Here is a 14,329-nt window from a genome sequence, read left to right on the forward strand (position 1 = left end):
TTGAGTGAATCAATCTTGAGATGTTCTCCATTCTCTTAACAAATTGTGTTTGGTTTATTAACAGTTTGCACTTTAAAGGGTCGTTTGGCATGCGGGATGAGATAGGAAAGGAAATCCCACCTTCTGTATGGAACAATAATCCTACCATTGTAGTATAAACGTTGGGATAAAATAATCTCAAGACTTATTAATACACGTAACCAAACATGGGATAAAGTTAATCTTTAACTCTATACTAGGATTATTATCCTCATCCCACCCATGTACCAAACGACTCCTAATTCTTTTGCAGCACATTTTATTCTACTTTACCAAACAGGAAAGGCCAAAGCTTAACCTAAATTCTCAAAAAAAATAAAATGATAATCAAGTGTTGAGATAAATGGGCAGCTTTATCAATTAAATTGATATTCAAGAGTATTCTCAGTTATCAAAGAAAAAGAAAACTTGTCTAATGAGGCTAAATAGAATTTTGCAACAAAAAAGACTAGATCACTAATTCACAATTGTGTTCTATGGATGTATAAATAACAAAATTGCAATATGAATGCCCAGAAATGTGGTTTCTTTCTTTTGGCATCTGCTATGTTGATCCTATCATGTATCATTGCCACACTTTTATTTCCCTGTCGTGTTCTTGTTTACACAGGGATTACACTTGACTCCCGGATAATCTCATATATACATACCGCATTCTCAACAACCAACAAAACGATGATGCACCATTCTAGTAGATCCGACTTTCTGTTTTGAAGAACTTCCTGAAGAAAGTGAATGTTATGCTGCAACAAGGAAAATTTCATTCAGAAATAGTATCAAAGAGTACTGAAAGAGGTTGTATAAGTGCAATTGCACATATTGTTATGAAGTACATAGATAGAGCTTGCCTATAATTAAATTCACAACAGCAGTCGGTGAATGAGAGTTGAAATGAATATCTTGTACGAAATAGTAATGAGTTAAGAGGTAAGATCATCTACAAACAGAGTCATAAACCTGCCCAAAGTGGCTTTGATATATTGTTATTCCTTTTTAAAGGAACTGACTGAGACCTATCTGATGTATCAACATAAATATGTGTTTGTGCACAGCCGCGTGCATGTCATAACAACTAAAGTCAGCTATTTCCTTCCCTTTTTCATTACTTATTCTTTGGTTGAGCAGTCACATTTATAGACAAGTCATGTTAACACAAAATTGGTCTCGGAAGCAACAAAAATTTAAGAGAATCTACAAATAACATGGATCTAATAAAGCAAAATAGGTCAAACAAAGGAGATCAATACCTCGACAAACTTTAGTTTGAAGTTGAGGTTCCCAAAACGTTGTGAGACCTCGTATTCCTCCCGAAGGTACTCAAGTATCTGAGCATACTTTGCATCTCTCCAAGCAATTTCAGATCTTAGCAATGAGTTGCAAAACAATAGAAAGATTATCAATGACAACAACCACTCTACATCAACTCAAAACTTAAAAGTAACAGGTAGCTCTACCATTCTATAATACACAAATTTCTGAAACTGTGAACATTTGGTTACTCTATAAAGTAAACATTGTCTTTTAAACAAGCACGTCAAACCAGAAGAAAGAACCCGTAAAAAGCTAGGAAGCTTGCTGGGTTGGAAACCTCATAGCAATTGTGAGATTGTAAGTAATCCAGAATCTCCAAAAGGCAAGTTTGGCTTCTTCTTGCAGAAGTCTTTGAGAGCCCCAAAAACATATCTGAGATTGCAAATAATGCCTAAACATAAATTTTCCTAAAGGTTGAGATGTCGAGTCGCTACAAGCTCGTGTATACATGGATTACCACACACAGAATCCAAATGCAAATGAAAGTTAAGAATTGTAACCAAAAATAAGCTTCAAGAGAATTTGTTCAGCATATGTAAGAATCAGGACTCTGTTCAGATAGTTCACTGCCACAAATACAGGTTTCAAGGCAGATGTTGTGTAAATGATGCAAGTCTCACGTTTAGACTAATGGAGACATGATGGTCTATTTCTTATCCTTCTATCACCAACCAAAATCTGACAAAAGAGGAACTTATCCTTTCTAAAAGAAAAAAGTAAAACATATTGACCAACAGCAAGAAATGTCGAGCAGTACTTGGCCACTTTCAGGAGTAGAGAAAGCACACAAAGGCACTTTTAAAGCATTACCTTTCAAAGATACCTACTTTCAAAATTACATCAGCTATATTTGAGTTAGCCTTGCCCACAAGTTGGAACAATTTCTTCCTTGTCATTGTGAAAGTCCCTGTTTTCTCCATTTCACGATTTATCCCAGCAAACTCTTCAACCATACCATCAACCTACAAGCAGGATAGCATCCAATTTCATTGAAGTTAGAATTACTAGCCAATCTCTTTCTACTTATCATTACAATTTTGTGCTGTCTGTTTTATTGAAACATGCTTCTCAGCTTTTCCAGATGGTGACAGTAAGAGTTGTATGATTCTCAAACAGTTACCATTAGTTGGTTCAACCATAAACAAGTTCTGGAATATTTACCTGTGAGACAAAGTAATCAAGGGCAATACTTTGGCCAAGCACACTGCTTATTATACGAATACTATCTGTGTCCAAATTTTTCAGAACTATGTGATCTGCGCCTCCCTGCATATCCTCAACTAGCAATGGCTTCTCTTTTACGGCATAGTCTGATAGAAAGTGAAGAGGCCTTCATAATAAGAGAAATATTGTAGCTGGTAGAAAGAATGCTCGAAAGAGAAGATTACAAGTAAGCAGTGTAAAGATGCAGCATTTGGCATGTATATCTGTATTAAGTGGAAGAAAATAACCAGAAGCTATTTAGAGAACATTTTGTTTTAGGTGTCATCAAAAAATATTTATGTCATCAAAAAGAACATTTTGTTTTAGGCACTGCTTGAAATGCCACAAAGAATCATATGGTTTTCATTCTCTTCAGTCCAAGCAAGCTCCCAGTATCACATAATTGACCTTAATTAGCTGACCGAAATTGTTAGTTGCTAAACCAACCATGTTATCGTAGTCTAACACACATAGAATGAATTAAGATCTTCATATGCTTAATTAGTCAACTCAAACTTACTTTCTATTTCCCCCCACTTTTTCCTATGTATGTATGAGTATATAGGAAGGGAGCACCCCTTATATATCTATATTAATTATGTTTGGTTTCCCATATATCTAATTCTCTCAGATAAACAATTGCAGAAGAACATAAGATGAAACTATGAAGTTTCACATAAAAAACAAACCATCTTTTTTCATTTCACGTAGCAACCCAGATGCAAATCTTCTCACAATTTGCAAGTAGTACTCAGCTTCATCATCCTCCACATTGAACAGGACAACTGAACCATACTGGAATACAACCATATAACTGCAACCATTTGTGTTTCCTCCAAATCTAAGGAGCTGAAAACAAAGGTTAAATTATGAAAAAAAGACCCAGTGCATTGATAGTCCATTCAGGCACAAGAATTTCATATATGATACTGCATACTCCAAATAAATGGTGCCATCATGGCAATGCATAACTAAATTCCCCTCCAAAGAACAGAACAAAAGCCAGGACAAATATAATCCTCTCTCTGTTGTTAATTATGTGCATAGGAAAGGCTACAAGAGAGAAAATTAAACAAGTATCGTTGCAAAGAGAACTTATAGTTTAAAAATAACAAAGATATCAAGCTGTTATACTTTTTCTTAAAAAAAAGAAAGAATAAAGACTGCAAGATGTTCAATGAAGAGGTTGATAAAATGTAAAGCTCAACTGGCCAACCAAAAGCATAAGACGGGCCAACATAGACTAAATAGGTAAATCATTCAGTCTTCATTTTTTTTTCAATTCAAATAAATGAGCAAAAGATCAACAACAACATATGAGCAAGACAGACACCTCTTTTTTATGTGTTGTAGTAGCCATTATTATACAACATTAAAGGTTGAGTTGCACCTAAACACACACAATATTTCAAACTCGCCTAATGGTCTTAATAAGTCATGCCAGCTGGCTGAAGTGCCCCATGAACTAACTGGTCACCTACAACAGGCTCACTAACTCAATTTGGGGTGCGGACTGTGGGGTACCTATGATTCAACGGCAGGCAGCAGTTGACACACCCCTACTATATTAAGCCATCGCCCCGACTCACTAAATGTACACGGAATGCGCACATAAGGAACATTTGTTTTATGTTACAGAACACCTCTACAAGCTTTATGGCTTTCTACTGTTAGTGTTGCTTCAAATGAGCAGCAGAAGGAAGAAGAATTGATATGAATGTAGACTCTGAAATCTTGAGCAATTTAAGGGTAGTGAATAGTTGTTATTTGTTTGTTATTGTGTGAAAGCATAACCTATGTTTATTATTGAGGAAACATTTTCAGAAAGTACAAATTAGCTGAAAAGAAAAAACTTAAAAATAAGAATATAATCCTTGGTTGTATAAGAAGTTTGAAGAATTCTAACTGTTTCATGGTATGTACTTGGACTGAATGGTTCTCCTCTTAAGAATCATCTATTGATGTTAGTATATCCTACTTCTATCATGAATGACGTATGGAATTTGCTTCTCAAATTCAAGACTAAACAACTGTTTTCTCTTATACAAGGTGAAAAGCAAATGAGAGATTCATGAATATGAGTAATCTACTAAACTATCATGTTACTGATAAGGCTTTTTACTATTCATAAAAGTAATAGGAGCCTACCAAAATACCTGACGACAATAACATGATTGTTTCTTGACACTATACATATGCACACATAATATATATGGGCTTGAAATAATCTTGAAAGATGCACTTCTAATCATAGAATGATAGAGACATAAGTTCATTACTTCAGGCCATAACAACAAAAGAGCTTGGTGTCTAGAATTTCTTCTTACAGTATTTGTTGGTAGAAGATTGAAAAATCTGAGGGCAATATGATTGGGTGAACGGGAGGATGACGGAAGAACGTCTCTTGGAATTTCAGCTTGCATGCGCTTCAAATCAATACTGCCAAAACGATGAATCTGAGAAAGCATGAAATAAAGAAGAAAATGCATTGATAGTAAATAGTGAAAGAGGTAGTGAATCCCAAAACACTTAATATACAGGACGAGTGACGAGGTCATCTTTTTGTGACCATGAAATAGCACCACAGAAAATTGTCAGTAGGTTACTATAAATGAATTGTATCATTAATAACAACTATTATCAAGTGGCCTTTTGCAGTCATTTGTAAAGTAGGAACACCAACGCAATTAGGCCAGCAAGGCTTAAGCTTGAATACACCATTCCAAGCAAAGGGGATCCAAAATTTAAACTTTATAGGTTCAAAATTCATAACTATACCACAACCCATCTAATTTACAATATTCAAAATCTTTTATTTATACTTATTCCGTTCTTACACATATACATAGTCTAAACCAAAGCTACTGTATACACACCCATGGCTTATTCACTAGATCCGCCAATGATTCCAAGGCCATAATTCTAGACCTCAAATCACACAATTTACTCTACTACTACCTGAAATCTTTACTAATTATACTAAAACAGCAAAGCATGCAGGGGTGTTAAACAAAAACGGTTTCTTGATTCATTCACCAATAACAAACACCCTCCTCTTGAAAACCCCTCTTTTACGCATGATATAACTACAAAACGAAACAAACAAATAAATGACAACGTATTATTTGCACTTATAACATTGTTACACATAAACAGTCTAAACCAAAGCTATTTTATGCACCCGTAGCTTATAAAATAGAACCGTGGTGTCTGTACCAGTTGCACACACCTCGAGTACCACCCGCTAGCAAAGGTAACTCTGTCCACCAAGGCTAGGACATATGGGAAGAAACTACCTAGTGTTCCAATGCCATAATTCTAGACCTCCGATCACACAATTTACTCTACCACTACCTGAAATCTTTACCAAGTATACCAAAACAACAAACCATCCAGGGTGTTAAAACAAAAAAATCATTTCTTGATTCATTCTCCAATAACAAACACCCTCCTCTCGAAAACCCCTCTTTTTATGCACGATATAACTACAAAACAAAACAAAACAAATAACTAAATCACAAATCTATTATTGTACTTATTCCGTCGTTACACATATACCTAGTCTAAACCAAACCTATTGTAAGCACCCGTAGCTTATAAAATAAATCTGCCCATTATTCCAAGGCCAAAACTTTCTTTTGATAACTGTGGTGTCTATACCAGCTTGCACACACCTCGACTACCATTGCTAAACTCTATTCATTAAGGCTAGGACATATGGGAAGAAACCACCTACTGTTCCAATATCATAATTAATCACACAATTTACTCTACCACTACCTCAAACCTTAACTAATTATACCAAAACAGCAAATCATCCAGAGGTGTTAAAACAAAAAAATCGTTTCTTTATTTATTCGCCAATAACGAAACACCTAAGCAACAAACACCCTCCTCTCAAAAACCCCTCTTTTTAATCATGACACAACTATATAACAAAACAAACAAATAAAAAATCACAAATCAATACCTCGTGCAAAGGAAGTAAGCTTTGACAGGAATTTTTCCGATTCCATCATCATCTTCGGACTCCAAAGATTGTGTATTATCAATCTTATAAGGTTTATACTCAAAATCATCCACATATTGTGGATATGTAGCTGGGGCAGCAGAAAAAGACCTGAAATTCAAGAATTGAATCGTGGGTACTGAAACTGATGAAAAATTGCGGATTTTTTGAAATGGGTTTTGAGGAGTGGGTTGGATTGATCTAGATTTAGCAACAATACGAGCTACAAAGTTAGCAGCTCTCCATCTCCCCATGAACTGGGTATAGGCTCTCTCTTGCTTCTTCTTCTTCTTCTTCTCTTCCTCCTCGGCACGATGTGTTTTGTTTCAATGAGTGGTGAAAAAAAATAAGTACTTTGTTAATTTAGAGTTTATTTCTTAGGGGTCACTCAATTAAATTAAGCTTGGTGGTAGATTTCGGATTGAATTTTAAAAATTTATCTTTCAATATTTGTTTGGCTGTATGTTTTTTTTTTCATTCGGTGTTCGTTACTCACATTGAAACCCGACTAAATTCAAATTCGCATCGAAAAATCTCTTGATAAAACACTCCCTAACAAAGACGACTTTGACTTCGTACCGTTTGGCTATATGTTTTAAAAAAAATATGTCTTATACACTTTTTATTCAGATGAATCAATGTTTATTTATTTCTAATTAGCTAATGCATGTTACACCTTAAGTTTTTAAGAAAAAATAAAGCTATGAATTCCAAACTCATTTATTCAAAAATATGACTACTGATTTGACTAAAGAAGTTGTATTTCTTAGTAATTTTATTCACCAGATTAAAGATGATAAATTTTAATACAATATAATAACATACATACAAAAGATAGGATGAATTGTATTTAAATCCAAGTACAATATTTTTTTCTTCACTATCACCCACAAACTTAACAATTGCAGCTATTTTGACATCAATCTATAGAGCTACTAATGCAACTGGCTTCTAACATTAACACTCCTACTGTCATGATATCTGGCTTTGCAACTCCTGAATAGCTGTGAAAGGGGACATGATCAACTCGACTCAAGGTCTGGCGCTAATAGAAGTTGCTTACGTTCCTAGTAGCGAAGGAAAGGAGCTGACTTGACTGTAGGGCGAGGGCTGATGGCTTTATGTTCATCACTCTTTGATACATAGTCGATACACTTCATTTCCCTTTCTTTGAGCCAAGTGTAACATCCTAATCATGGCTCTTGTTTAGTGTATTATTGCTGCTCAAGTCTCTTGATCAAATCAGCTTTTTCTTCCTCTGGCAGATCGTTGAATATGAATACTGATTTGTCTCCTATATCATCCTGAAATATAAAATCCGCAAAGTGGATTAGATCTTGTCACTGGGATCCTGAAATATGCTACTTTTGTTAAATTTGAAAAAATAAGGATAAAGAGTACAATAACAAAGCAAATGGATGAGGTCTTACCTTGATAGGCTGAGTGAACTTCCTCCCAGCAAAGACCACAAACAGTGCCAACCATGTGCTCAATAGGGTAATCTTTACTCCGTCATCCATAAAACCAGTCTACAATCCAGAAGATAGTCTAGTTGGATCATTAGTATATATATGAAACGAAACAAATTCAACAGGAAAATATAATGTCCTTAATTTCTTGGGTGGACAAATAGAACTATGAAGTCAAATTCTATTAGTTTCAATGGTTTTGTTAACTTTTGAAAGCCTAGTCAAACAATCTGAGTGCTGTGGAAAAAGAAGTTCTGATTGGAACATCTCGAGATCTTTAGGTTGTCATTTTCGGATGATGAAGGATTGATGTTTCAATTGCTAAGGTTGGAGAAGTATATTTCAAGTTTATCACTAAATAACTCTGTATGGAATGAAATTTTAGGACTAGCAGCATAGCTGAAAACGTTACCAGGTGCCCCAGTAGGAGGGAAGGGATGACAAATGTCAGAAGACCAGCTTCCAACTTTCCATAGCAAAGTCCTGTTCCAAGATAACAAAAATAAACTCAGAGATCCTTAAATGAACGAGTGTTCTACAGAAAGTGTAAGTTAAGAGAAGTATAATTTGTTACATATGAGTTATATATCATAGCTGCACATGATAACTACAGCTAAGGGACAATCAGTAAGTTCCTTTATTCAGATAATCAGCATACATTTTGTTACATCTCCAAAACCTCAACTTGCAAACAAAAATTACTATTTCTACTAGCTAATGTGGTATCTAAAATGAGTAACCATTTGATAATACTGTGCTGTGGTAGGTGAAATTGTAACTGCATGTTTATAAAGATGTAACTGGAACCTAACCTTCCTTGAACACAAGTCCTGTCAATGATGCAAATAGTGGTCCGACAAACCAAACAGCTATTGGATTCTCGATAACATATTGAACTAGATTCATGCCAGCTGGGTGAGCAAGCGTAGAATATGTTGCCAATGATCCGATAGCACCCAGGAACCATAAAGCTTGAAGAGAGCGTTTGATTTCAGTCACATAAATGTGAATAAGAAATAATGACAGGCCAAGTCCACACGATCCAATTGCATAAAACAAATCAAGGTTTTTCTCAATCAAGTTACTCAAAACTGAATCATTGGGAAGCAAAGCCGTAGAAGAAGCAAGAACAAATGATGCAGCCGCAGTTACTAACCCTGATCTATATAAAATTACCTGCAAAGTTGTTAACATTAACTTTGCATCATCGAAAGTTAGCCTTCTTGATTGTTGCTAGAAGAAAGAGTTGTTTTATCTAGAAAAAATTCATTCAGGCAGGGAACATGGTAACAAAGACAAAACAGAAAAGAATTAGTGAACACGAACGGATAATCTTTTTCTTCATTAACATTGTCAAAACGAATGCAAACCAATTTCAGTGTGTTAGATTGCTAATATTAGCATCCTTCCTTTGGGAAATAGTAAGCATAAGTATATTATTGTATGAGCATAAAGTGCCAGAAACCTTCAATTAAATTTAAGGTATGCTGCATACATTTTCTTTAACAGTGTTGTGAAACGAATTCAAATGGTACAACTCCAAGTTAAACTAAAATATAAAGTGCGCAGCACAGTAGGGTGGAGTTGGTTCTACCTCTCGAATATCAGAGTCTTCGATTGTCCAAGGGCCATAAACGCCTTGATAAATTGTAGGTTGGGTCGTCTGGGACTGCGTCTCTGACTGAGAGCCTTCTCCCAAAGCCCTGCACTTGCAGTCAAAATTGGATGATATTAGGGGTTTGCATTTTCCTGGCAGAAATTTAGACCACGCTTTTCTAGTAGGAGGCGAGATGCTAAGTGAAAGTGAAATGTATGCTGATGCTGATGCCGATGCCGTTACTGAATTCATGCTCCCTGGCTAGCTGTTGTCGATCAATGAACTCAAAACTGTTTCCCCTTTTTCTTCTACTCCTGTTAAACCCACAAGTCAACTAAATGAGAATGTGTGAATGTTATGCCTAATACAAACGAATTCTACATTTACAAAAATATGTCCACAAGAAAAAAATCTTACAGCCATACTTGGCATCAGGAATGACTATCCATTCTTCAATCCAATAAATCAAAAAGTGATAGCAAAGGAAAATACAACAACAACATACACAATATAATCCCACAAGTGGTGTCTGGAGATGATACTGTGTACGCAGACCTTACCCGAGAGGCTATTTCCAACAGACCCCCGGCTCAAGTAAAAATAACAGAAAGCAGTTTTGAAAGAAGAAAAACAGAAGTGAAGAAATTTCATGTCATTAAATGAGGACCGGAGTAGCTCCACAAAAATATGTGTTTATGAAGAACTATCTAACATGTATAATTGAAGAAAATAAAGAATCTATCCCCTACTAAAAAATCATTATATCCCCACTATTTCAGTGAGATTCTGTTTTCCATCGTGCATTTTCCCAGTAAGCTGATTCGGTGGAAATCATATGCTATAGTACAAATTTCCCACTGATTTGCGGTGGAAAAACCTTTGTTTCTAGTAGTGTACAAATGAAGTTGAATAGTTTTATAAAATAACTTATATGAACTATACCTTTGTATTTCCTCTTCTTTTTATGCCTACAAAATACTAAAAATCAAACACCTTGATTACTTGTTTAGTTTAATCCTTGTTATACTCAGATTCTTTCAGCTAAAGTTTTGAACAAAGCAACATCTAAAAATTTAATGAAAAAACTGATTTCATTCAGGAAATTTATCAAACAGATAGGATACAAATAGTTTACCAAAAGAGTTAACAATATTCAATTCTTAGCTAATAGAAGAGAACTCACCGGAAAAATTAGCAAATAGAAGAGGACTCACCGGAAAACTCATAGCTAAAATTGGACAATTTTGGTCGATGAAGAAGAATGCAAAGGCTGGTAGTTGTGGATACACGTGGAACTGATCCAACACGGATTTTTGTTGATAATAAATATTCCCTAAATTAATTGACGCATAAAAAAATTGACCGGACATAACGATTATTAAAAAAAATCAAATGTTTTTTATTAAAAGTAATAATAATAATAATAATCATATATATATAAAAGAGAATCTTAGGTTCGCCTACGTGGCGCCATCACAAATCAGGATTCCTTTTAAAATTTATTTATTTTCAAAACTAACATTCCCCTTTCATGAAACGTTGTGATTTTTATTAACGGTTGCGACTTTAATGAAAAACTGTGACTTTTACGAAAAATTGTGACTTTTATGAAGAGTTGCGACTTTTATGAAACGTTGTGACTTTTATGAAAGATTGTAACTTTTCCAAAGAGTTGTGACCTTTTCGATAAAGCACACAATAAACATTTGCTGACACTTTCCTTTGTTGTCTATAAAAAGATGGATTTTCTCTCATTTTAAAATAACGAAAATTCTGAACATTTTTTTCTTCTTCTACACAAATAAATATTCGTGTATTTTGCTCATATTGAGTGGCTTACTACACCATTGTATTTGTATCAATACACTGCTGAATAAAATCGTTTTATCCTTAGAGGATCTATTCCTTTAAACCTCAGGTACTAGAGGAGAATAATTTTCTTAAGGGGACATTGTGCATTCACCGGGCTCAATTTTTTCCTTTTTAATTCATTTTATTGTTACAGATCCTGCTATGTTTTTTTACAGACATTAGTTTATGCTTATGTTATTAATATAACACTTTTAAGATTTCGGAGGAATGTTTTGCCTTAAGATAAAATATTATTAACAATGTAGAGTATGTATTCAAAATACAGATATTACCTAATAATCATATGTAAGCTTAATAAAAGAGTCCAATCCCGTGCGAAGCACGGGTAATTTACCTAGAATGTATATAAAAGAGAACTTAGGTACGCCTATGTGATGCCACTACAATGCAGGATTCCCTTTTAATTTATTTATTTTCAAAACTAGCCTTCCCTTTTCATGAAAAGTTGTGACTTTTATGAACAATTACGACTTTTATGAAAATTTGTGATTTTTATGAAAAGTTGTGACTTTTATGAAATGTTATGACATTTTCGAAGGGTTGCAACGTTTCCAAATAGTTGTGACATTTTCCGATAAGACACAATAAACATTTGTTCACACTACCCTTTGTTTCACTATAAATAACGACATTTCCTCTCATTTTAAAACAACAAAAATTCTGAACTACTGCTTCTTTTTCTTTTGCATAATTAAATATTAAATATTCATGTACTTTGCTCCTGTTGAGTAGCTCACTAACACCATTATTTTTGTATCAATACACTGGTGAATAGAATCGTTCTATCATGAGAGAATATATTCATTTAAACACCAGGTACTAAAGGAGAATAATTTTCATAAAGGGACATTAAGCATTCAGTAAGCTCAATTTTTTTACTTTCTGTTTCATTCTATTGTTACAGATCCTGGTATGTTTTTTACAATAATTAATTTATGCTTATGTTATTAAGGATAACTGATAAGACGTTATTAACAACGAAAAATTTGAACTACTACTTCTTCTTTTGCATAATTAAATATTAAATATTCGTGTATTTTGCTCATGATGAGTAGCTCACTTACATCATTATTTTTGTATCAATACAATGTTGAATAAAATTGTTCTATTTTGAGAGAATCTATTCATTTAAACATCGGGTACTAGAGGGGAATAATTTTCATAAGGGGCCATTGTGCATTCAGTGGACTCAATTTTTTCCTTTCTGTTTCATTCTATTTTTATAGATTCTGATATGCTTTTTTACAATCATATAAATATGCTTATGTTATTAAGGATAAATGATAAGATATTATAATTTTCATTTTTCTTTATATTATTAATGTTCGTTACTATGTAATTATGTATGTAAGATAATATAATGTTTTAATTTTAATGACTGATATGTTTTAAGTATTGTTTTATAAATTTCGTGATATTAAATTTTCGCGCGAGACACGGATAATTTTACTAGTATATATATAAAAGAGAACCCTCAATCCGGCGATGTGGCGTCACCAGAAACAAAGATTCTCTTTTTATTTATTTCCAAAACTGTCATTCCTCTCTACAATAGGAACGTAGTTTCAGCCTTCAATCGCCGCTACTCCCGTGCATTTTCTAACCACTCTTGCCGCTCTTCATAAACGTTGCGCCTTTTTACAACAACCGACTCCCTTATGCGACTCCCTCACAAATCACGATTATTATTCATTTTATCCTTTTTAAAAGTCACTACTTTACAAAAAAAGTCACTACTTTCACTGCTAATACATATAGTAGTCGCCACTAATAATTTGTTTTAGTAGCAAGAATAATCACCGCTAATACTCATAATAGTCGGCTCTAAAAGAATGTTTTAGTGGCAAAATTAGTCGCTGCTAATACCTATAATAGTCGCCACTAATAGTCTGTTTTAGTGGCAAAAATAGTCGCTGATAATACCTATAAAAGTCGCTACTAAAGGTGTGTTTTAGTGGCGAAAATAGTCGCTGCTAATACTCATAAAAGTCGCCACTAATAGTATGTTTTAGTGTCAACAATAGTCGCTGCTAATACCTATAAAAGTCGCCACTAATAGTGTGTTTTAGTGGCGAAAATAGTCGCTGCTAATACCTTAAAAGTCGCCACTAATAGTCTGTTTTAGTGGCAACAATTGTCGCTGCTAATACCTATAAAAGTCGCTACTAAAGGTGTGTTTTAGTGGCAAAAATAGTCGCTGCTAATACCTATAAAAGTCGCCACTATAGTATGTTTTAGTGGCAACAATAGTCGCTGCTAATACCTATACAAGTCGCCACTAATATCTTGTTTGGTATTACCTTGCGTCCCTAGTTCCGTTCCCTTTCCTATTGAAACTTTCAATAAGGTCAATACTTATATATTTTTCTTTACTACATTTGGTTTTCAAAGACATCGATTAGAAAACATGAAGATTAAATTAGATAAAACTAACAAGTTGAGCTTAAATTTAAGTATCTATTTATGTATTATAACTATTAAAATTGGATAAAGACGGTCAATTGTATGTATAAAGTAAATACTTTGTTATAGATGTATTATAATGTAGAGGTTGTTTATGTGATTATTAATAGTGAAGATTATTATGCGGTAATTAATACTGAAGAGATTAATGTTATATATGAATTATATACTTTAAAGGAGTAGTTTTCCACAATTAATCGCGCTATGTTAATATACATTTCATATTATACTCTGCATAAAATAATGCATTGATTCGTACATAATTTATACAAATATTATTTAAGATAACCGTCAAAACACTATTTTAAAATTTTAAGGCAATTCTTTTTACCACGGTCAATTAAACACTATGTTTGTAAATAAGTC

At 33.9% G+C, this 14,329-nt stretch overlaps 2 protein-coding genes across 2 annotated transcripts; both read right to left on the reverse strand.

Annotated features, from left to right (window-relative positions):
* Positions 1–373: 373 nt before the first annotated feature.
* Positions 374–6,896, reverse strand: LOC125829750 (protein RETARDED ROOT GROWTH, mitochondrial). Its single transcript, XM_049508941.1, has 7 exons — positions 6,524–6,896; positions 4,881–4,992; positions 3,243–3,402; positions 2,512–2,660; positions 2,161–2,312; positions 1,287–1,401; positions 374–782 (listed from the first exon to the last, which is right to left on the reverse strand). Exons 1-7 carry the CDS (start codon positions 6,814–6,816, stop codon positions 642–644), a joined length of 1,122 nt encoding a protein of 373 aa, XP_049364898.1. The 5' UTR covers positions 6,817–6,896; the 3' UTR covers positions 374–641.
* A 409-nt stretch (positions 6,897–7,305) lies between these two features.
* On the reverse strand, positions 7,306–11,001 carry LOC125829816 (uncharacterized). The gene is made up of 6 exons (XM_049509011.1): positions 10,843–11,001; positions 9,626–9,942; positions 8,844–9,207; positions 8,444–8,514; positions 7,993–8,091; positions 7,306–7,866 (listed from the first exon to the last, which is right to left on the reverse strand). The coding sequence occupies exons 2-6, from the start codon at positions 9,878–9,880 to the stop codon at positions 7,777–7,779; spliced, it is 879 nt and encodes a 292-aa protein (XP_049364968.1). The 5' UTR covers positions 9,881–9,942; positions 10,843–11,001; the 3' UTR covers positions 7,306–7,776.
* Positions 11,002–14,329: the final 3,328 nt, after the last annotated feature.

This window comes from Solanum verrucosum, unplaced genomic scaffold, assembly GCF_900185275.1.
Source record: "Solanum verrucosum unplaced genomic scaffold, falcon-dt-bn FXZP01000008.1, whole genome shotgun sequence".
NCBI classification, from domain to species: Eukaryota; Viridiplantae; Streptophyta; class Magnoliopsida; order Solanales; family Solanaceae; genus Solanum; species Solanum verrucosum.